This window comes from Taeniopygia guttata, chromosome 4 (assembly GCF_048771995.1).
Source record: "Taeniopygia guttata chromosome 4, bTaeGut7.mat, whole genome shotgun sequence".
NCBI lineage: Eukaryota > Metazoa > Chordata > Aves > Passeriformes > Estrildidae > Taeniopygia > Taeniopygia guttata.
In genome coordinates, this window is record NC_133028.1 from 43,068,075 (window position 1) to 43,090,152 (window position 22,078).

Below are 22,078 nucleotides of genomic sequence, written 5' to 3' on the forward strand. Positions count from 1 at the left end.
AATCCATAAAGCTTCTTGTAACTCCACCCAGGAATGTATTTGAATTCTCATCAGAAAATGAGCAAGTACACTGCCTTTCCTATGGCTGCAGAGTGGTTTTGAGCTCTGGGGAATGTAGCATTTACTTGTTCTGTATTTGGGCTTTCTGAGTGATGTTGTTCATCATAATGTACATTCCTATTTCCTCACATGGTGAGCACTGTACTTTTTAGTTCAACTCTCAAAAGAACTTCTGTTTCAATTGTTAGCTAAAGTAACATAGACATAATTACTTTGGTAATAATTCTTCTAATGATTCAAAGTAATGTGGATTACATTTTTTAAAAAATGTAGTAATTATTTCAGCTGGCACCTATTTCCTTTCAAATGCAAGAATAATTTTGTGATATGATCTGTAAGGATTTCGTTACTTATGATGATTGTTATATTTCCACATGCCCACAGGAATAAACTGGAGTCTGTTAAGTTTCAGAGATTGTTTAATAATTTATCGTTCCAATTTTCTGTATTTCAGCCCCTGATGTGTGATAGTAAATGGAGTTATTTCACTTTTCTCTTCAAAAGCAGTGCAGAAAATACACTTTCTTCTTATTTTTTACAGCTGGCACTGTATGTGCTGTCATTCCTGGAACCCAGGGACCTTCTGCAGGCAGCCCAGACATGTCGTTACTGGAGAATTCTGGCTGAAGATAATCTTCTCTGGAGAGAGAAATGCAAAGAGGAAGGTAAGGCTGAGCAAAATGATGGGTGTAATGGTCGAAGTGTTGCCATCATAAAAAGTGCAGTTCATTTACATAATAAGCTTAAAGTTTTACAAAGGCAATTCTTGTGACTTTAGATTTAGTGCTAGTTATGCTTTAAGCTACATGATATGTATCTCTGTTGAAAGCAGGAAATAGAAATAATCCATGGAGTGCTAGAGTTTAGGCTTGAATATCTTGTTTATAAAGTATACTAGTTGCATGTTTTTAGCATACAGTTGGGTTTGCTTTTTGAGGATTATGTTTATTTAAAATGCAACCAAAAGAAATAACAGCTGAGGTGTAAAAATGATAGGAGTATAGCCTGGCAGTTGTAGCGTGGAGGAAAAACTGTTTCAGTGGTTGGTAGAAGAGTTGCTGTACTTTCACATCACTTGTAGGGTAATTAAGGCAGAGGTGGCACACTGTAGTGGGAGAAGATGTTAAAAGGTTTGCTTGGAGAAGGACACACAGTCCATTAGCCACATGGATATTATCCTGTTCATGCCAATTCAAGAAGATATGGTGCTCCAGCACTGATATGAATGGGCAAAAAAAGGCTCCCATGAAAGTAGCCGTGTATTTGTGCACATGGAGAATGTAAGCTTTTATTTTTAAGGATAATTATAGGAACAAAGAGTCTGTTTGGGCCAGGGGGAAAGGGGGATGTAGAAAACCACATACGTGTGATCCTAGAGCAGTCTCATCTTGGGCACAGGACCCTGTCCAGACTGCCTTGGATTGTGGAGACAGGGACTTCTGAGGGGTTGATGCAAAGGCTTCAAAAAACAAAACAATGTCAATGTCAATTGTAGCTGCTGTTTGTGAGAGCACCTAATTTGTTTTCTTGTATGATGGAAAGTAGGTGTCTGACCTCCTAAATCTTCTCTAAAGATTCTCCTCTTAAAAATTTCAGTGAAAATGCATTAAAAGGACAGAGTGAGAAAAAAGGAGAAGGTTGAAAGGGGAATGAGCTTACGTTTGTGAGCTTACAAGTGAGAATAAATACATCCAGGCAGGAGAGCACAGGCAAGCAGGCCAGTATTGCAGCCTGCTTAGCCTCAGTGAGCTGCTCAGTAACATGAAGGAGCCCTTAATTCAAGATTGCAGGCAGAGAGGGGGCTAAAGGCAGAAAAGTGAAATCCACATACTGGCAAGACACGAGACTCCTGCCAGTAACGAAATGCAGTGGAGAGAAGAGCTGCATAGAAAAGAGAGCTGGGTGAGAGAATTGTAAAAAAAGCCGCATCTGTAGATAAAGGGTAAAAGAAAGCTCCACTACTTAAGTGTCAAGTCAGAAAGGGCATAGCTGTACTTAAATTCCAGCCAAGAGAGGACAATGCCAAAAGCACTCAGCCTTTCAGATCAAGAAAGTAATTAAAAGCTCACTAATACCAGGAGTCACAGTGAACTTAAAGGTAATGAAGATGGGTGACCAGAATGGAGAACCACAGACAGAAAGGTTGACTTCTTTAACCATTCTAGAATAAGCATATAAGTGTTTAAGGAGGTTTTTCGACAGTACCCGTTTGTAAAAGGCAATATTCTGTTGCATTGCCTCAGAAAGGGGGATCCAAACCCAAGCTAGGAGGTTGCCAGCACGGAATGATGAACTAGAGCATTTTCAATCGTAATTATGGTAATGATTATGCTGAACTGACAAGGACAGACAGAGTATAAATCTCTGAGGAGCAGGGTGGTGTCACTGACACACAAATGTTGGCATACAGGAGATTGTGACATTTCTGCCATATTTTAATGTCAGGGGTCACAGTAAAGGTTTGGGAGGGAATGTGTTTTCTGTGGGGTGGCCTCATATCTTCCCCTCCCTCCACCCCCCTTTTTTTTTTTTAAATGCCATTTTAGGGATTGATGAGCCATTACATATCAAGAGGAGGAAAGTAATAAAACCAGGCTTTATACACAGTCCGTGGAAAAGCGCCTACATCAGACAGCACAGGATTGATACCAACTGGCGGCGAGGAGAACTGAAATCGCCCAAGGTGAGGTTCTGAGCTCTGTGCATGGGGCCGTGAACAAAGCAGGATCAGCTTGTGGCTTGGGTTCTTTCCTTTGGACAAACAAGACTATCCATGCACAAAAAGCAGTGAATTGCTACAGAAAAAAATAATTTGTGTTTTAGCTTACCCTGGCCTTAAATTATTTTCTGACCACCATTTTGGCAATGTGTTATGCTTCGTACTGCAGAACCCTTTAACCGCTCTTCTAAGAATTTCTATACAGTTTTGTGAATTCTTGTAAACATGCCAGTCTCTTTGAGACAGGTAATCATGACAATTTATTTGAAATACTTATATATAAACATAGAGACACATATAGTGTACATATATAGGTGTATATGTATGTATTGGTAGAGCTGGGTCGTGTTGCGACCTAAAAATACTCCACAACTGTTCTGTGATCAATTAATGCTTTATTTTTAAATACATTCTTTTAAATTGAGCAGCACAAGACAATAACTTCATTCTGTGTTAAGATTTTATAAATGTTAAAACTATTTTAATGACATAGATATTTATCATTATATCCTTCACAAAAGAAGACATGAAGCAATATTTCTAACATTTGTAAATAAAATAACAACTCTCTAATCAAACCTGATAATATACAAGCAGCCAAGAAATGTCAAGAAAACCCATATTTGTAGCTTTTTAAGGTTTTAAGGCAATTTACTTGTTTTCTTTATTAAAACTAACAAACAAAAATAAGAACAAAAGAATTCCCCTGGAAAACCTATGGCTATATCCTGCTGTTTATTTGGCCGTGACTTATGTACATCCCTGGCAATGGTTCTGTATTTCTTGCGTTGATATGCCACATCAAGTTATCTTGGAATTATTATTAAAATTACAGCCTCTGGCATTATCCAAATGCCATTTCATTTCAATGAACATCTTAAAAAATGTTTGGCTATCTTAAATAAAAAAGTCTCATCCTATGTATTCTACTAAGGGCTTTTTTTTTTTTTTTTTTGCTATATTGCAGTAAGATATACAGAATTACAGTTTTTCCAAAATCAAGCACTGAAAATCCCACCTCTGTAAAGTAACGTTCCAGTCCACATTCCCAGCACATGGAATTGTTGCTTTTGTTTGCATTTAATTGAGTTGATGGTTTTCTAGTTTTTGACTTTGGTGCTGACTGGCATTTAACAAAATGCAATGCTTGTCTGGTAAGGGAAAAAAATAGATGTAGTCAGCCTTGACCACTGAAATACAAATACTCAGCAAATAGTCAGCCCATCCTTTCATTCAAGATTGAAACAAAAGGTAACAGTGAATTGAAAATCAACTGAAAAATAAAGAGATGGAATAACTGCAGAGGAATAGAGCAGTTATCCAGTTACTAATTTAGTTTTGTTGGTGCTTTTTCCTGGCATTTTCAGGAGGCTTGCAGTAGCTGTAGTGTGCCTGCTAAGCAATGCAGCATCACTCCATGGAAGGAGGGAAACACCTTCTTTGGTCCCAGCTGGCGGTAAATTAGACTTGACACATGGGATTAAGGGGCCTTATTATTACTGGAGCAACTCTAGCATTTTGTAATTTATGAATCAGAAGAGCACTTTGTTTCTCCTGCTTCTCTAATCTCCTGCATTAAATGGTGGCTGTTGCTTTTGTGTCCTTGGTTGCCAGGTGCTCAAGGGCCACGATGACCACGTGATCACGTGCCTGCAGTTCTGCGGGAACCGCATCGTGAGCGGCTCCGATGACAACACGCTCAAAGTGTGGTCAGCAGTGACAGGCAAGGTAAGCTGGCTGCTCTGCTGGATGCCTTGGGAAGTGAGCCACAGGCAGAGCAGTGGCAAAAGTGCTGCTGTGCCTTCAGACCGCGCTGCAGGGTGGCCTTTGGTGCTCTGGGGCAGGAGTCGGAAGGTGTACCGGATAAACGTGTGGGTTGCCTTTTCCCACACGGAAACTCCTCCAGTTCAAAAAAGTCACCTTGATGTGAAATTGCAATGCTGCTCATGTTACCACTGGCATATATCCTTGTTCTCTTGGCAATTCTGCTATTCTTGTGGAGTCGTTTGTGACATGGATTTTAAAGAATTTGGACAGAAACATTACTTTATCTTCCTTAAAAGTTAACTTGGGCTGCATTTACCCCTCTGGATCTCTTTTTCTCACTTGTGTTCTAGCATTCTTTCTAGTTTTTGCAATGGAGTGTTCATTTTACTGGCTCAGATTTCAAATATAGAGTTTGTTTTTCTTTCCAAGCTACTATATTGCTGAGCCACCAAAAAAAAAAATTAACTTGCTTTAGGTTTAAATATTTCCTATTAAATTAGATCCAGCTCAGGCAGGAATTTAATAAGCTTCAATAATTTAATTCTGGCTTAGAGGAGCAAAACAATATGTGCAATCAAAAAGACAGTACTGAGCATTTCAGTCATGTTAGAACATCACATCTACTCAGCCCACAGGTTTTTTTTTTGAGGTGACTGACCAACCAAAGATGTAGAAAAGGCCTTGGGGAAACAGTACCTTTTCCTTTTAGACTGGTATTGTGTGCACTTAGCTTGGTTTTAATGGTACAGATAACAACAGGACAGCTGCTGAGGATAACGTGTTTAAGATGTAAAAGGTATCCACTTCATAATGTGGAAGCTGAATGTATTCAGCATTTGTCATTGCATGCCCAGAAGATCCTTGAAGGGATTGTTAATCCTACTGTGGGTAAGAATAAAATTAAGAGCCATAGGCAGCCTCACTCTGCTGCTGCTGGATCCCCTACAACAAACTGTCTAATGAAGGATCCCATAATGAAATTTATGTCTATTTTAATTGAAAAGGGCAACCTAAACACAAATGAAAAATACTTTCTTTGTATGTACCACACTCCCAAAAGCAAAATGTTCCTTTAAATATATCAAATTAAGCACAGTGGCATGACTTAACGATTACTATTCAGTGATTTTTGGAAAGTAATTACAAAACCTAGTGTGGCCATTTACCCCAAACCTTTAAGAGAGCTAGAAATTGTGTCTGAAAGATGGAAGCATGCTGTATCAGCCCTCATGCTTACTGATGCTGAAGAATTAATAAAATAAAGAAACCCTAAAGGTTGGTTTGTGCAAATGAACATGACTGAATAATTCCTTTGACAGATGTAAAGCCCAAAATAAGGATTCTGTGTTCTTACTGCTTTAACAGGATGATTTCTTAAAATATGAGCACATTGGATGAAATGAGAAAAAAAGAGAACTGTAGAAATGAACATCAGCTATGAACTAAAAAAGATGGATTTGATAGCAGTGAATTAAGCCAGAAGCCAGTAATTGCAGAAAACCGGTTAAAAAATGTTAAAGAACAGTACAACAAAAAAGCAAACCATTTTCAAGGATGCTGGAAAGAACAGGATATTAACAACAGGAATTACTATACTGTCACTGATATAGACAAAATACTTTGGAAGAAAATTCATGTGATGGAAATACAGCTTGCAGTAATAATAGAACATTTCAGCAGAATCTCATGCTAACTACTGAAGTTATGGTTTCTCGTATTAGGGTTGATCCAGATAATATGTATTAGATTTTTTTTTTTCTTTTTTTTTTTTTTTTTTTATTTGAAGTAACCTTTGGCTTTAAATTAGTGCATTTTCGAAAGGTATGATCACAAGGAGAAGATCCAGGACAGGACAGTTAGAAAGCCAAAATGCATCAATGTTTTAAATGGAGTAAACCGAAAGACTGGGTATTTAGGATACACTATCTCGATAAAAAATATTGGACTGCGTCAAGAGGAGTCAACTAACAGTTAAAGGAAGGCCACGGCAATTAATGCCACTTAGCATTAGATTACAGAAAAAGAGATCCTCAAACTGCCTTGACCTCTTTTCTCATGCAGTTACAGGTTCGACTGATAAAAATAATAGTGCAGAAGTAGATGGCTGTGTGCACTGAAAGACTCTATCCCGATGACAGAACTGAAGAAAATAGAATCATGCAAAAATCAACATGGCACACATTTGAATGGGTTAGAAAATGGGTAATTACAGAGATCATGTTGTTAAAGTAAATGCAGAATCTTCATGGAGTATCTTTATAGAGGAGTCTTGCAAGGATCTTGCCTTGTCTGTACTAATTAGCATTTATTGCTGCCTGGTGGGAAAGCATATATAGTTATTACTTGTAGGGAAAACAGGCTGGGAGACAGAGACAAGCCATTGTTCCGGGCCGACAGGGGTTTTATAGAGGAAGGTGTGAGCAAACACTGTCTGTATATAGTGAGAAATCATGTCATACATTTGGGATCAGAGAAGGGAGGCTGTGCTTACATAGTGTGGGATTCTCTCCTGGGCAACAGTAAAGTCTGGAAAAGATCTGAAACATGGTTTTGCAGGAGTTATGCTGTAGCTGTGGTTTACAGAGTGCAGTGTTTCTTGGATCAACAAACAGAAAAATACAACAAAAATATATGGTTTATAGATTGGTGGTAAAACTACCAAGTGTGTGCTCTTTCCACTTCTAACACACTTCAAAAAGCTATTGGAAATCCTGCAGTGACTCAGAAAAATGCCAGGAATATGACTCAGGGCTGCAAAACATGTCCTTGTATTGAGAAATCTGGAAAGACAGCTTAGTTTATCAAGGGAAAGATTACAAGAAAAATTCCTTATAGTTGAAGTACCAACAATTGAGAGAGAAATTTGATGAGTATTTTTTAAAAAGGGGATTTTTTTTGTTCAATCAGAAAGAAGTCTCCAGAGGTCTTCCAGCTTTTGCTATGAGAGCCAACTCTTACAGCCAAGATTGCTTTTTCTTAAAGTATCCATTCTGCTGTGTCAAAAGGGTAACTAAGGAAAATGTTTCTTTTCAGTGTTTGAGAACACTGGTTGGGCACACAGGCGGAGTGTGGTCATCACAGATGAGGGACAATATCATCATCAGTGGCTCCACAGACAGAACGTTGAAAGTCTGGAATGCTGAGACCGGGGAGTGCATCCACACCCTGTACGGACACACCTCCACCGTGCGCTGCATGCATCTCCACGAGAAAAGGTGAGGCTTGGTGCAGAGCTGCAGCCGCAGCCTGGCCTGGCACTTACAAACTCCTGCTCACAGAAAGTGCTTCTGAAGCCTGGGGACCTCATCCAGCAACCAGTGAAACACTAACCAGGCGAAACATAAATCAACACAAGGGAGGAGATGATTAATAGGAGCAGAAGCATAAGAATACTAAATGAAGAACTGGAAATTAAGTCATGTACTTCAAAAAGTCACAGTCTGCATTATTTCAAAGCTAATTCTTTGTTACACCATGATCCAGTCTCCCACAGGGAATAATTTCTTCTTTTGTCAATGCTACAAACTTTTAACTTATTTTACCAAATAGCCTTCTAAGTATTGTCACTGCAGTATTTTATTTAAATTTTAACAACATAATTTTTGCAATAGTAAAATGTCTTGATTCAACAAACATTGGAAGAGCTCTGTTATTTGGCTGTCGTATGAAGCTGTTGACAGAGAGATTGTTGGTTGCATTTCTTCTTTTTTGAAGAATGGTGAGATTTTTCTATATAAATTCCATTAATGTTCATTCCATCTCATTTCTGTTAGTGCTTAAAAAAACTTATAGAAGTATAAACTGAAAAAAAATTAAGCAGAATAACTATTACTTTACTCAAAATGAAATTTCTAAAGATCTTTGTTTATTTGTTATAATTAGTCAACTCAGTTATTAAAACAGGATGCTTGTAACATTGGCTAGAGCTCACCATGTTCATAAGCTTTCATGGGTAGATACAACAGTCCACAGAATTTCTCATGGCATTGTTTTGCTGTTCAGGAATGAAGTGCCTTTTTAAATGCTGATTGCTAATTATATCAAATAGACAGATCCTGAGGTGAGTAGAGCAAGGAAGAACGCTCCAGTCATTTGAGACCCCATTACAATGTCACACCAAGTCAGAACTTTGGTGGCTGGTGCACCACCTCTATCTATTGTCCCAGAGTAAAACTCAGAACCCCTTTGTAGCCAAGTTTGATTGCTGTAATACTTTGATGTGCCATGCTAAGTGCAGGAGGGCTCTCGTTGCTGCAGGGTGGTCAGTGGCTCTCGAGATGCGACGCTGCGGGTGTGGGACATAGAGACGGGCCAGTGCTTGCATGTCCTGATGGGCCACGTCGCTGCAGTTCGGTGCGTTCAATATGATGGCAGAAGGGTTGTAAGTGGTGCATATGATTTTATGGTCAAAGTGTGGGATCCAGAGACAGAGACCTGTCTGCACACACTGCAAGGGCATACTAACAGAGTCTACTCGTTACAGGTATGTGGTTTTTATCTGCTGCTTTAGTTTCGTTAAGTAATATTTTAAGTTAGTTTATTTCATCTTGTTTACTAAGTTGTGGGTACCTAGTACAAAATTGTACAGACCACAAGAATACAGAGGCATCTGTAATAAACCCCTCTTTCATTTTGTTAGTTATATGTTGTCTTAATTTAGAAACTGAAATTTTTTTTAGAGTAGGATATTTTTAAAGGACCCAATGATAAAGCCCAAATCTCTGTGCCAGCAAGTTATGTTGTTTTGTGGATTGATGGGTTGTTTAGTTGAAATTTTTTTTTTTTTCAAATCTTGCATGTGTTTTGGAGTTATGTTTTTGCTTTCCTCAAGAAATCCCAAACTTATTGTTTTAAATAAATCAGAGGATATAGCAATTGACAGTGTGCCAAAAACCCTATTGAATTAATGTTCTGATTTATGGAGATCTGTTTATCCTCATTTTCTAGTCCCATCTTCCAATTTTAAACTGTAATTCACAGTAAGGCTGAACCTAAAATTTTAATGTTCCTATGTAAATCTCTAGCTTTCTACTTCCTCTTCTCTGAGTACAGGCCAGATACACAAGTGTCAGGCTGTTTCAACAGCAACATGTTAATGTAGGTGCAGGTTATTATGGTACTGCTTTGTGGCATCTCTCTATTGCCCACCAGTTATCAGTTATCCACTATGCTAGCAAAGATTCACACAGACCTCATGTCTTGGGTCTTCTTACCTTTACTAACCCAAAACATCATCTTGTTCATTCATAGAGTCAAAGCGTCACTTCCAGGCACTGAAAGGCAAAAGAAATTAATTTCATGCTTGTGCCTGTTCACACCACAATTTGGCAGGACTTGAAAAAGAAATCAACAAAGACAGTTCAAAACTGGGAAATGGCATTCAGCATGTAAATGCTCTGGTTTGTGATTCAGAAAGTGAAGCTCAGTGCTAGAGACATTTTTCATAAAGTATTTCATATCTCCCCATAATATATTAAATATGAACGAAGTTCCTAATTGGTTTCCTTTCCCAAAAATATGTAGCAAAATCTATCAAAAACTCCAGCCCTTCTCTTACATTCGTATGCTGAGGAGCGTTCTCTAGACAAGCAGCAAGCAAGTTAAAAATGCTCTACTACCTACCTACCTCTCAAAAATATTCTGAGGATTTATTTCATGTGGGGCAGTTTGAGAACAGATGTTATTCTACCTTATCTTCATCAGTGGCTCTTGTTTTGGCTTACAAATATTTATGTCTTGTTCTGATACTGTGGTAATAATGGATCAAATGACTGGGTTGTGTTACACATCAGTATGTTCCGAAACAAGGGAGAAGGAGGTCAGGGAGGCTACAGGTGCTTAGGGTTTGGAACAGAAAGATTCTTTAAAATTGCCTGATGGCTCCTATCCTTAAGCCTGAAGTAGCCCCAAAGAGCAGAACTCCCATAAGCAGAATAATCAGATGGAATAAGCCAGTCCTCCATGGCAGGTTCTATTATATCTCCATATTTCCCCATGTGTAGACCTAATATTTGCCAGAGATCCTTATGCAGCAATTGAGGGCCACTAACTGTGCTGAGTTTTCTTAATCTTCTTACCTGCCTTCCCAGTAACCCATAGATTCTCAAGGCTCATGGGTAACTCACTGATCCAAACCATTGTTTGTTTCACTGCACCACTATCGATTTCTCTGGATGCCCAGCCTTAAACCTCTCTTTCTGAATACCTTATAAACAGGGAATACAATTAGTTTGCGGGAAAGGGGGAAAATTATTCAAAATTTGTTACATCAATCAGGTTTAATTATTTTTAGGATAGAAAAATATTTTCAAGTGTTCCCAAGTCTTTTGGGCTATCTGGCAGTCCTTGTCTTTTTATCTGAAGTCAGATTATTTCCCATCCTCTTTTGAAAGCAGGGGACCTAAAAGAGGGTCCCGTCAAAGTCTTATCAATGGTTGCTAGAAGTGAAAGGTTATTTTTTATGCCTTCTATTCAGATACCAGAGGGTTTTTTTAGTGTATTTTCACCAGGAATGCAGTGCATGCAGCAGATAAGCAGTCTGTGTGCCAGTCGCTCTCCATTCTTTTGAACCTAGGTGCCATGTCGTACCATGTCTGACTGCAGAGATCTAAGATACTCATTTTCTGTGGGTCTTATAAGAAGCAGCAGCCTCAGATAGCTGAGTTCCCTTAACTGGGTTTGTTCCTTGCCTTATCAGGTACCAGTCAGTCCACATGGACCAGTAGTGTCAGCCTTAAATATAAGCAAGATTCCTGTCCAGCCTCCATTCTCCCAGGCTGCAGCTGTACCTTCACTCATTCCCTGCCAAGTTCAGATCTTCACACTTTTCACTTGACTTCTACACTCTTTGCCTTTGGTCAGTTCTACTCTTTCCAATGTCACTCAAATCCTAATGAAAATAGTAAATGCCAGAGCTCTCTGAAACTCTTTCTGGTTATCTCTGATAGTACTCTGAACAAAGTACTATCCCTGCCTCAAATTTGTCCCCTCTTTGTAAAAATACAGCCAAGACATTTGCTATTTCACATGGCTTTTTACTCCATCATGGAAAAAAAAAATCACATTGGTTAAGATAGTTTTACCACAAATCTGTGTTTGCTGCTACCAACCACATTACAAAGGGGTTAAAAGTTCCTTGTGGAAATGGAAGTTAGGCTGATTGATCCATAATTCCCCTATCCCATCATCTTCAATAAAGGAAGGAATTGTATTTGACATCTGAAACTTGTCTATCTTCCGTGGGTTCTCAAAGATAGCAGCAGATGTCTCTGAGACTGTCTTAAAACAACTTGCCTCATGTGATTTTGTTCCCCCATTCTAGCGAAAGCTTGTACTCACTTGTCATTGGCACTAGTGCTGTGAGGCTACGCTCACATGGCTGAGGACTGAGACAAAAAGAAGTTAAATAGCTGGCCTCAATCAGTGTTTCCTTCCCACTGAGGATAAATGAGGGGGTTTTGGCCTTCCTCTTGATTTTTTTTGTTTGTTTGTTCGGGTTTTTTTGTAATGTTTTTGGTTGGGACTTGTTACACAATAGTGGAATGGCTCTTGCTAGTTTTATCTTGTGTTGTGCCCTGCCTTTCTGGTTTTGTCCCAATGTGCTCTTTTATACACGTCTATTGATCTAGTTTCTACTTTTTGTACAATTCCTTGTGGTTTAGCCAAGTGGGTCTCAGTAATTTACAATACTTCCTATCTTTCTTTTACACAGGATAGTTTGTTTCTTTAAGAAACTGCCAACTGTCCTGAACTCTTCTTCCCCTCAGAGAATAGATACATAAAATCCTCATGGGAAGGAAGTCTAAGGTTTTTTAAGTATTCCTTCTTGAAGCCCACTGGTTTTATTCTACTTCTTTTTCCCTTTTTTGAGAATTCTGGACTCTTATGTCATTGTCACTATAGCTCAAGCTATTTTCCACCTTTCTATTCTCTACATGGTCAGTCCTCTTGGCCAAAAGAATCTCATATCTTAGCCTCTATGCTTTCCCTATAGTGACTGGAAAGTTACACTTCCTTGCTGTACACAATTAGGGTTACAAAAAGCTAAATTCTACATTTTTCAATTACTTTTCCTTCCATTTTCTTATGCTGTGATTTTTGTGTAGATGATTCTGGAATAATGTTGTTGTTCTCCTGCTTAAACTCCCTCGGACTTGTAAAAAACAAGGTTGGCTTTTTAACATTTCCTTTAGGAAAAGTACTTTCTCTTACTGTTGCACGCTGCAGGGTAGTCAGGATCTGCTGTGATTAAAGGAGATGTATTGCATTTCAAAGACCAGTGGCTCAGAGTCTCTTTTCAAACCATGTCCCTCAAGAGCCCACATGTCTTGAACAGAAAATTGCACTGACCATGAAGCACCTGCTGTGGTATCGAACGTGGCCATCTCTACTGAGTTCTTACTTTGTACTGCAGTTTCTGAATATATATAGCATCTAACCTTGCATTTAGTGTATTAAATGCTTAATAGCCTTCTTTGTAAGGTCCTAATATAATTGTTTGTAATAGATTTACCTTTCTTGTAGTTTGATGGTATCCATGTGGTGAGTGGATCTCTTGACACTTCCATCCGAGTTTGGGATGTGGAGACAGGCAACTGCATTCACACTCTGACAGGCCACCAGTCACTCACAAGTGGAATGGAACTCAAGGACAATATACTTGTGTCTGGGAATGCTGATTCTACAGTCAAAATCTGGGACATCAAAACAGGACAATGTTTACAGACATTGCAAGGTAAATTTAAACTACCTTTATGTAAATCAAGCAGCCTGTAGTGATCTGTGCTGCAGATTTTAAGTTTAAAAACTTTAAAATAATTACATACAAAGAAACAAGCACTGACCGCTTAAAATTTAAATATTTTTCTGATGACAGCTGTATGATCTTTTTCTGAACTAGAAGAACAAAATGTATTTAATCTAATCTATTCAAATCACTGGCCTATTATGAAAGGCAGATGGTCTGGACTGATAGCAATTTGTTATGGGTATATTAGCCTAATAAGCCACAGAAATACGTAGGAAATTACATCTCAAAATAGACAGTCAATGTATTTATTTAGGGGTCACTTGAATGTTTCAAAGCGTACAGTTTAATTGGATCAGGAGGCAAAGTAGTACACTGTCTGTTGTAATAAATCAAGAAATGCAAGTGGAAGATGTTTTCCTTATTTTAGTAAAAATAAAGATTTTTTTTTTTTTCCTCCATGTTGACAGTTGCCACTCAGACATCATGAACACAAACACGTGGTTGTGTTTCTCCCCACAAAAAAGGTCTTATATCATTTTCATATATCATGCAGCAGTGCTGGCTGGAGCAGAAAATTAAATTTCCCTGTAAAGCAAACTTTGCTGCTTTAACATATATATTTATATGTCAGCATATAACTGTCTATATTTATTGATGGAGTAATCTCAGAATAAAACTTCAAAGGGACTTGAAGACAAGCTCTTACAGCAGTCACCTCATTGAGGATGGTTAAGTTCATTTTCATGGATGTCCAGTTTGCCCAACTGCCAATATACAGCACAACGAGATAACTGAAACAAAGAAGAAAACACTGGGGAATTTTTTATACCTGCTTTCACTTTTTGAAAGCATGGCAAGGTTTCTGCACCTTTTAATATACGATCCCAGGAGTATAACAGATAGTTCTCTAATAGTTCTACTAGCTGGAAAGAGCTGTATGCAAATAGCGAGGTGTTTGTTCTAGACGCAGCACTGCCTGACATTGCTTTCTAATTAATTACAAATAGAAATGGTTTTGTTTACTCTTACAGGTCCCAACAAGCATCAGAGTGCTGTGACCTGTTTACAGTTCAACAAGAACTTTGTAATTACCAGCTCAGATGATGGGACTGTAAAACTTTGGGACTTGAAAACGGGTGAATTTATCCGAAATCTAGTCACATTGGAGAGCGGGGGAAGCGGAGGCGTCGTGTGGCGAATCAGAGCTTCTAACACAAAGCTGGTGTGTGCAGTTGGGAGCCGCAACGGGACTGAGGAAACAAAGCTGCTGGTGTTGGACTTTGACGTCGATATGAAGTGAAGGGCAGAAAGATGAATTTGTCCAAACGTGTAGACGATGTTCTCCTTTACCTTCCCCCTGAAAAAAAAAGAAAAAAGAAAAAAAAGAGAAAGGAAAAAAATCCCTTGTCCTTGGTGGTGCAGGATGTTGCCTTGGGGCAGCAGATCCTAAAGACCTACAGACTACGAAGGAGAAGACAAAGATGACAAACTATAACTGACAAGAGAGGCTTTTGCTGTCTCGTCACATAAAAAGGCTACACTTTTGACCGGGGCAGCTTTGCAAAAATCCAACTTTAGAAATTAAACCAGGTGCAATTAATTTCTTTACTTTCCTCCAAATGCTCCTTGAGCAATTTGGAGTGGGAAAAAAAAAAAGTTACAGTTCTTGTTAACAGGTTATTTTACCACAAAGATCTTGAAATAAGCTGCACAGGCGAGCCTGCTCGTGCACCCCTGGGTCACCCTGGGTCCCAGCAGCCCCTCCGAGCAACGCGCTGTCCCTTGGCCCCGCTCCGAGCAGGGGGTTGGACCGGACTCCCTCCAAGGTCCCTTCCAACCTCCATGAGCTGTCACTGGTTGACTTTCAAAAACTAGAGAGCATCTGCAATGAGAAAAACAAACAAAAACAAAGAGTCCATTCCTAGTGTGGAAAAGCTAAAATATTACTGTGAATTGTTTTGTACAGTTTTATCAGAGCTTTTTCTTTTGTTTTCTTTATTCCTCTTTTTTTTTTTTTTTTTTTTTTTTTTTTTGCCAACCATTGCCAATGTCAATCACAGTATTAGCCTCTGTTTGATCTATTTACTGTTGCTTCCATCTACACTCTTCAATGCATAAGTTGCTCTGAGGTGGCAAGTTGTCCTGGATTTTGAGAGTCCTCTGATGGATTTAATTCGCAATGCTGGTGCTAGAAGTAGGTCTTCAATTACGGGATTGTTGTCCCACCCCTGTACTGTATTCCCAGTGGCCAAACTTATTTATGCTGCTAAATGAAAGAAAGAAAAGCAAATTATTTTTTTTTATTTTTTTTCTGCTGTGACGTTTTAGTCCCAGACTGAATTCCAAATTTGCTCTAGTTTGGTTACAGAAAAAGACTTTTTGCCACTGAAACTTGAGCCAACTGTGCCTCTAAGAGGCTGAGAGTGGAAGAGTTTCAGACAATTAAGAGTGAAGTTTGCCTGCAAATAAAGAATTGAGTGTGTGTGCAAAGCTTATTTTCTTTTTTCTGGGCAAAAATTAAAACACATTCCTTGGAACAAAGCTATTGCAGCCTGTTCTGTGGGGAAATTTTTCTTTGTGAGGGCTGTGGTGAATGGAATGAACATACATTAAAAAAAAAAAACTGACAAAATTTTTAAAAAATATTATAAAATACAAAAATTAAAATAAAGTTGCTGGTCAGTCTTAGTGTTTTACAGTATTTGAGAAAAAAAACAACTGTTACAGTTATTGCTGGGAGGAACTGACAGAGCAAAAACTTAACGTTTTTGTAAAGATGTCACATGCAAACAAAATGAGAAAAGAAAGAGTCAAATGGTTTGCCTCATTCTCCAAGAGCCACAACTCAAGCTGAACTGTGAAAGTGGTTTAACACTGTATCCTAGGCTATCTTTTTTCCTCCTTTTTTTTTTTTTGTTTTTATTTTATTTATAGTCTGATTTAAAACAATCAGATTCCAGTTGGTTAATTTTAGTTATGTAACAACCTGACATGATGGAGGAAAACAACCTTTAAAGGGATTGTGTCTATGGTTTGATTCACTTAGAAATTTTATTTTCTTATAACTTAAGTGCAATAAAATGTGTTTTTTCATGTTAGTATGTCTTTTTTTATTATTTTTTTATTTTCTAGTTGTTAATTTAAGTATCCTGTGAGGGGTAAAGCAGGTCGAGTTGTTCAACTTACTAGTAGATGCTGAAATATGTCTTGGGACTTTTTATATAACCCTTCCATGAACAGGTGTGTGAGTGTCCTCTCCTTCAGTTGCCATGTAGGATTTGTGACGTGGGCCTGGACAAACATGGGGGAAAGATATTGGCTCCTTCTCACAAGGAATGTGTCAGGACCTTGCTCTGTGGGGGGAGGCAGCTATAAAAAGCTGCTAAAATACGTAAAACTTCTTCCGATAGCATCTCGTTACTGCATCTTAAATTGAAACCTGATGTTTATTATTTATGGATTTCAATCAGTTGATTGCAGTTGACAGCAAATAATAAATCCATAAATACAACCAAAATCAAAGTCAGGATTGTAGGAGAGCCTGAAATAAAGCTTCAGAACAAATAATAAAATTACATCATTCCACATAAGTCCAACAGCAGTTTTATCAGAGCCCTGAAACCAAGGTAAGTCATCATCTGCCTCAGAAACTTAGCACTTGAGTGTCAGGTTCTGTCTCAGATCTCCTTGACCAAAATCGCTGTTTTCTTCTGCGTAAGCTTTTTTTTCAGGGTGTAGCATTTGCTTGTTTGTGACAGTTTTCCCCTGTAGAAAGCTGTCATTAAAAAAAAAAACCCAAAACAGTAGAAGAGCAAATGCATGGATGGAAAGGGAAAATATTTATGTACTTACATATCTATGACTATGTGCAAACAAAATTTAATTCCAAGCTCTACATTATTCAAAACATGCTGTGGTGAAGGATCATGCTTCCATCTGGCCTCTAGAGATTAAAAAGCCATCCGAACTGACTGAGCAGCTCCAAATTGTAAAAATCTGTTCCTTGGGTTGGTGCTTAAGGAAAAAAAGCTTGCAGCGAGCACTGACAATATAAAAGCTGTGATTGCCTATTATTTATGTAAAAACAATTAAAGAGTTAATCCTTTCCTAAAATGGCAGTGAAAGACTGCCAGGACGTTGCATGGTTCTGCTGCGAGTGCAGGCCAGGACGCTGAGCCCCCCCGATGGCAGAAGGTGCCCCAGTGTGGGCTGAAGTACTTGTGAGAGGGGATGGAAATAGAAGGGTAGAAACATGAATATTTAATGCAATGAGCAGAGCAATAGCCTTTAAGATTATGTAATTTTCTTCCATGATTTGTAGGAATTGCAACAACATGTTTTCAAAGAGCGAAGGCGCTGGCCTGATGGTGCAGGAGGATGAGAGGTTTCTGAGTAATGCTGTGCTGGAGGGCAGGAATACAAATCTGGGCGGAAGAGTGAACTGACAGAAGAGGGAAGCTAACAAATCCAGGTGTACAAGTCAGTTCAAGTACATTTTGGACAGCTAATATGACCAGGAGGAAAATGTGCTTAACCAGAATTGAGAAGTTTTCCTGTTGACAGTGTAGGTCCAGCAGTATCTAAATGTTCAAATTAATACAGAATAACTTGAACTTCTTAAGCAAACCACATTTTCATATTCCTTCATCACAGATTTAGGTTCAAATAAACTATTGGCTGCAGAGCCAAGATGTGTCAAGACTGTCACATTAAATACAAAAAACAACACAGTACTTAAAAATATTTTTAGAAAAGCTTTTCCCATTCAATAAAACAAGTTTACAAAGTTAATTGTGTTAGCACTTTAAGGACTTCTAGTATTGTGAAGTCTGTTTAGGTTTGTAGGAGTTGCTTATGAGCTATCTGAACAACACAGCTCAATAAGCAGAAATTTTGTGACTTCAGTGACAGAACTTCAAAGATGGGCCCGTAGTAAACACATTACATGTAAGAAACTTTGAGCAGTTTCTTTTTACAGCCCCTTTTTGTTGATGTACTTACCATAATATAGCTCACAATATGAACTCTTCTTTGGCAGCATGTGCTCCAAGTGAGACTGCTTAGGAGACATCTTCATTCCCTGTAATTAGATTTTAATTTTAAGGTGGGTGGAGTGTTTGGTGGGGTTTTTTTTAATAAAAACATTTAAGAATACTTGTATAAGACTGTAACATCTTTATGCTCTATTGAGGCACTTCTTGAATCCAGTGGCTTAGTCATCATAGGCTATGTCAAAATACTGCAGCTATCCTAGAGAGATAACTGCAGTGGTGTTTCTGGCATTTCTGCTCTCTTCTTTTCTTGCTGTTTCCCTTTTTCTTTTAGTTTTCGTCCTAGAAAGAGCTTTCTTATTTTCTCCTGTATGTGAAACCACATCAACAACACTTAAGTTTTGTTTTATGCAATAATTTTTAATGGGCCTTGATTTTATGCAACAGTGAGTGAGAACTAGTATTGCCACTTTCTCTCCAAGAGCCTGTTCCTGTGGTCTCAATTTATTTAATCAAGAGATAGGACCAGACATTTAACAGCTGTGTCTACACCAATTTTTAGTTCAGATCAGCAGCTTTCCCAATAGAGCACAGTGCTGCCTTGGAGACCACTAATAGGATTCCTTCAGGGTGTAACTAAATCTGGAGCAGCTCTCCGGGAGCACATTCCAGGCGCTTAAGCCACTGGAGGAGCATGTGGGACCAAACCAGAACTAGTTCAACACCTTAAGAATACATTCATGTGCACATTAGGTCTCCAGGACCAGCATTTTGTAATTGGCATTACAGTTCTGCTCCTACTGCATAATAGTAATTGCTGGTGTGGACATAACCATCAACAGATCCTCTCCCACAGCACCCCTGGCTCCTCACTCTTAATCAGAACCAGCTCCCATCCCAACAGCATCCACCTGATATCACAGGATTTTGCCAAAGCAGACAGCTCAGATGCTTTAAACATCTTTCAGCATTCCAATGGAGAGGTTCTTCTGATCAGCTTATGGAATCCAGTAAAAAGAAATGCAAATATTTTACAATCAGTCTGGTCAAAATCTTGTTCAGTAAATCAACACCTAATCACTCATAAAAAGAAACAGTGAAGTTGTGCAATTGTACAGAAGAGTCAAATAATAATAATAGTAATAATAATAAAGAAAAACTTGCCAGTAATGACCTTCGGTCACTCTGACAAATGGTTTATTACTTAAAGGGTAATATTCAAGCCATACCAACCACTGAATCTTTAATGAAAGTGAGAATAATATTTTCTTTCCACCTCCTGCCATTCTATCCTTGATCCCTGTCACTGTGCAAAGATACACATACTGTGGGATGATGTTTAGCATTTTATGATGATATATGATGTTTATGATTATACACGAAATATATGGTCTATTTGATATACACCAGGATTTTCAAACTTCATCTAAAAATGGCATATACAATTTTTCAAACACCTCTTTTCAAGCATTAGTGCAGGTTTATAAATACAACAGATGTTTTTACATAAAAGCCATTCCAGGTTTTTTCTGTGATAGAGTCTGACAAACCAGTTGTCACCAAAAAGTCAGTAGCCAGTCCAGGCTCTTGCTCCCTGTTAAATTTGCCCTCTGGCCCAGGAGCTGCAGCACTGCTTCAGGGCAAGGAAATGGTGCATTGTGCTACCAGGAGCATGAGCTGCTGAGGGGAAATACTGCAGCACTCTGTGAGACTGCAGTTGCCTAAGAACCAATGGCTTGATGCCCATGTACACTGCATTGCTGTAGCCCAGCTGGGACAGGAGAGTCCTATAAAATCATAACTGAGCTAGGATAGAATCTCCCCAAGAACTAGAGATGGCAGAAATCATTAATCAGAGCGGTTGCCAATTCAGCAGTGGTTCTAAATTACAGACTGAGACTTGGCCAAAAGCATCCTTCAGCTCTCCTTTGTCCTCACCTCTGCCTCACTTAGATACAGCCTCAAATCCCTGATCCCTACTGACAAGCTGATCTTGTCCAAACTTTCATAGTAACAACACTTTTGGTGAAAGATAAGCTGAGCTTTTTGTCCTCTGTGCTGCTGGAATCTACCTTGTACATTTTGCCACTTAATGCACAGGGACAGCACAGCCTCGAGTCTAACACTGAATGCTCCAAGGTGTAGTGTATGGAGGTGAGAAGACATCATTCATCCCAGACTGAGAGATTCATCAACAGTGTCACTAAAATGATCCCAAGCCTCAGTCTAGACTGAAAAAATTGTTCTAGACGTGGTTCAATTAGGTAAATTTCAAATTGATCGCAACTCCTTAGAGTTTTCCAGTCATGCCTGAAAAATAGGCACATCCTAGAAAGCTTCATGGTTAAAGAAAGATCATAAGTGTTGTCTCCTGGAAGCTGGGAGAGGTCATGGTCTAAGGACAGTGAAAAAACATGGAAGGCCTATGTAAGCTGGATCAGAAGTGACCTGTGGAATTTGGAGAAAGGCAGATGACAACAATTTGGGGCTTTTTGGGGGCAGGGTGGGGTGGGAGGCTTTCCAAGAGATCATAATTTTACATCCTACAATGGCTACTGTGAGGTATTTCATCATTGTCATCAACAAAGCACAGGAGTAAGGTTTTTAATGAAGCCGTTAGTTGAGCTGCCCTGTAATTGAGGATACGACCAACCCTGTTAGCTCTGGCTCACCTGAACTGCTCTTACCTGGGGCAGATTATTTGATGGGAAGATTAATGAAATGCCTCCAGACCTCCTCCTTGTGTCTGGTTCCTCATGTCTGAGATGCAGGTTTCACAGGCTGCTTGCGGTGCATTATTTGAGAGCGCTTTGTTCTTTTAATTTAAAACAGGAAATGTGGAATGTAGAAGATCTAAAAACTTCAAAGGCAGTTTCCATTGCCAAAGGAGTCACATTTAAACTCAAGTTCATTATCTAGATTAAATATTCAAACCTGACAGTGTGAGAAGATGCTCACACCTTCAAGAGGATTGATGATTTCTAAGGCACAGAAGGATTCAGACTATGGCTGTAAATATCAGTGTGGCAAACTGAGCAGTACCACTCTCCCTAAACTGGAGTTCTATTTTGAGTTCCTCAGTTTGAAGTTAATTTCTAGCAGTACCACAGCTTTGCAGATATACAAAGATTATAAAACTTGTTTCCTTTACCCTGATACACAGAAAATCTGAGTACTACATTCCCCTCTCTTTTCATTCCATTTTCTTTCAAGTTTCCTGATATATTTTAGAGCTGATTTTAAATATTCACATTATAGTTTGGAATAAGGAAGAACTCGAAAGCTGCAAACTAGATAGGGTTCAAAAAGTGTTCCTTCAGACAGTTTGCTGCTTTTTGTCTGCTTTAGTATTCCTCCTGTCAGTTCTCAGTAGACAGAAGTGAACATTTCAATTAACTAACATCCACATTTTCCCAAATAAACAAGTTTTATAGAAACATTTTTCTGTTGGTGTTTCTGTTGCCCACTTAGCACACACTTTAGGCATGCCCTGGATGGTTTTTACCATTCTGCTGACTACTGCAACAATTCAAATACTCCAATTTCATGCAAAACAACACAGTAACATGATGTTCCCTGTGTCCGTCCTTCAGTCTCACACACAGTTTTAGATTTCAAGCCCAGAACCTGGTATGTGTGGATTTACCTGCTTATGGGCAGTCAATTCCGAGCAGAATCAGCTCTTGGGGGCTCACTGTTTATCACTGTTGGCCATATGGCACAATAGGGACAACCTGGGGCAAAGGAGCAACAAGGAGGAGGAATGCTTTGTGTGAGTGAGATACCACTAAT

General features: G+C 38.8%; 1 protein-coding gene and 1 long non-coding RNA gene across 5 annotated transcripts in view; one reads left to right on the forward strand and one right to left on the reverse strand.

The window, feature by feature from the left end:
- The window catches only part of FBXW7 (F-box and WD repeat domain containing 7), a 175,361-nt gene extending 158,968 nt beyond the window's left edge, over positions 1-16,393 (forward strand). For all 3 annotated transcript variants that reach the window (XM_030271517.4, XM_072928473.1, XM_030271518.4), the window contains 7 exons: positions 602-725; positions 2,607-2,743; positions 4,394-4,507; positions 7,580-7,761; positions 8,804-9,029; positions 13,070-13,280; positions 14,327-16,393. In XM_030271517.4, the coding sequence (XP_030127377.1) occupies positions 602-725; positions 2,607-2,743; positions 4,394-4,507; positions 7,580-7,761; positions 8,804-9,029; positions 13,070-13,280; positions 14,327-14,595 (1,263 nt within the window). In that variant the 3' untranslated portion in view covers positions 14,596-16,393. The remainder of the gene's footprint in view (positions 1-601; positions 726-2,606; positions 2,744-4,393; positions 4,508-7,579; positions 7,762-8,803; positions 9,030-13,069; positions 13,281-14,326) is intronic.
- Positions 16,394-17,915: 1,522 nt separating this feature from the next.
- LOC140683969 (uncharacterized) overlaps positions 17,916-22,078 on the reverse strand; it is a 116,923-nt gene continuing 112,760 nt past the window's right edge. The window contains exons 1-3 of one of the 2 annotated variants that reach the window (XR_012055685.1): positions 20,974-21,200; positions 19,208-19,283; positions 17,916-18,375 (exon numbers count right to left, since the gene is read on the reverse strand). This is a non-coding gene — a long non-coding RNA (uncharacterized lncRNA). Of the gene's footprint in view, positions 18,376-19,207; positions 19,284-20,973; positions 21,201-22,078 lie in introns of those variants that run through there. The other variant, XR_012055684.1, reaches the window with a different exon arrangement.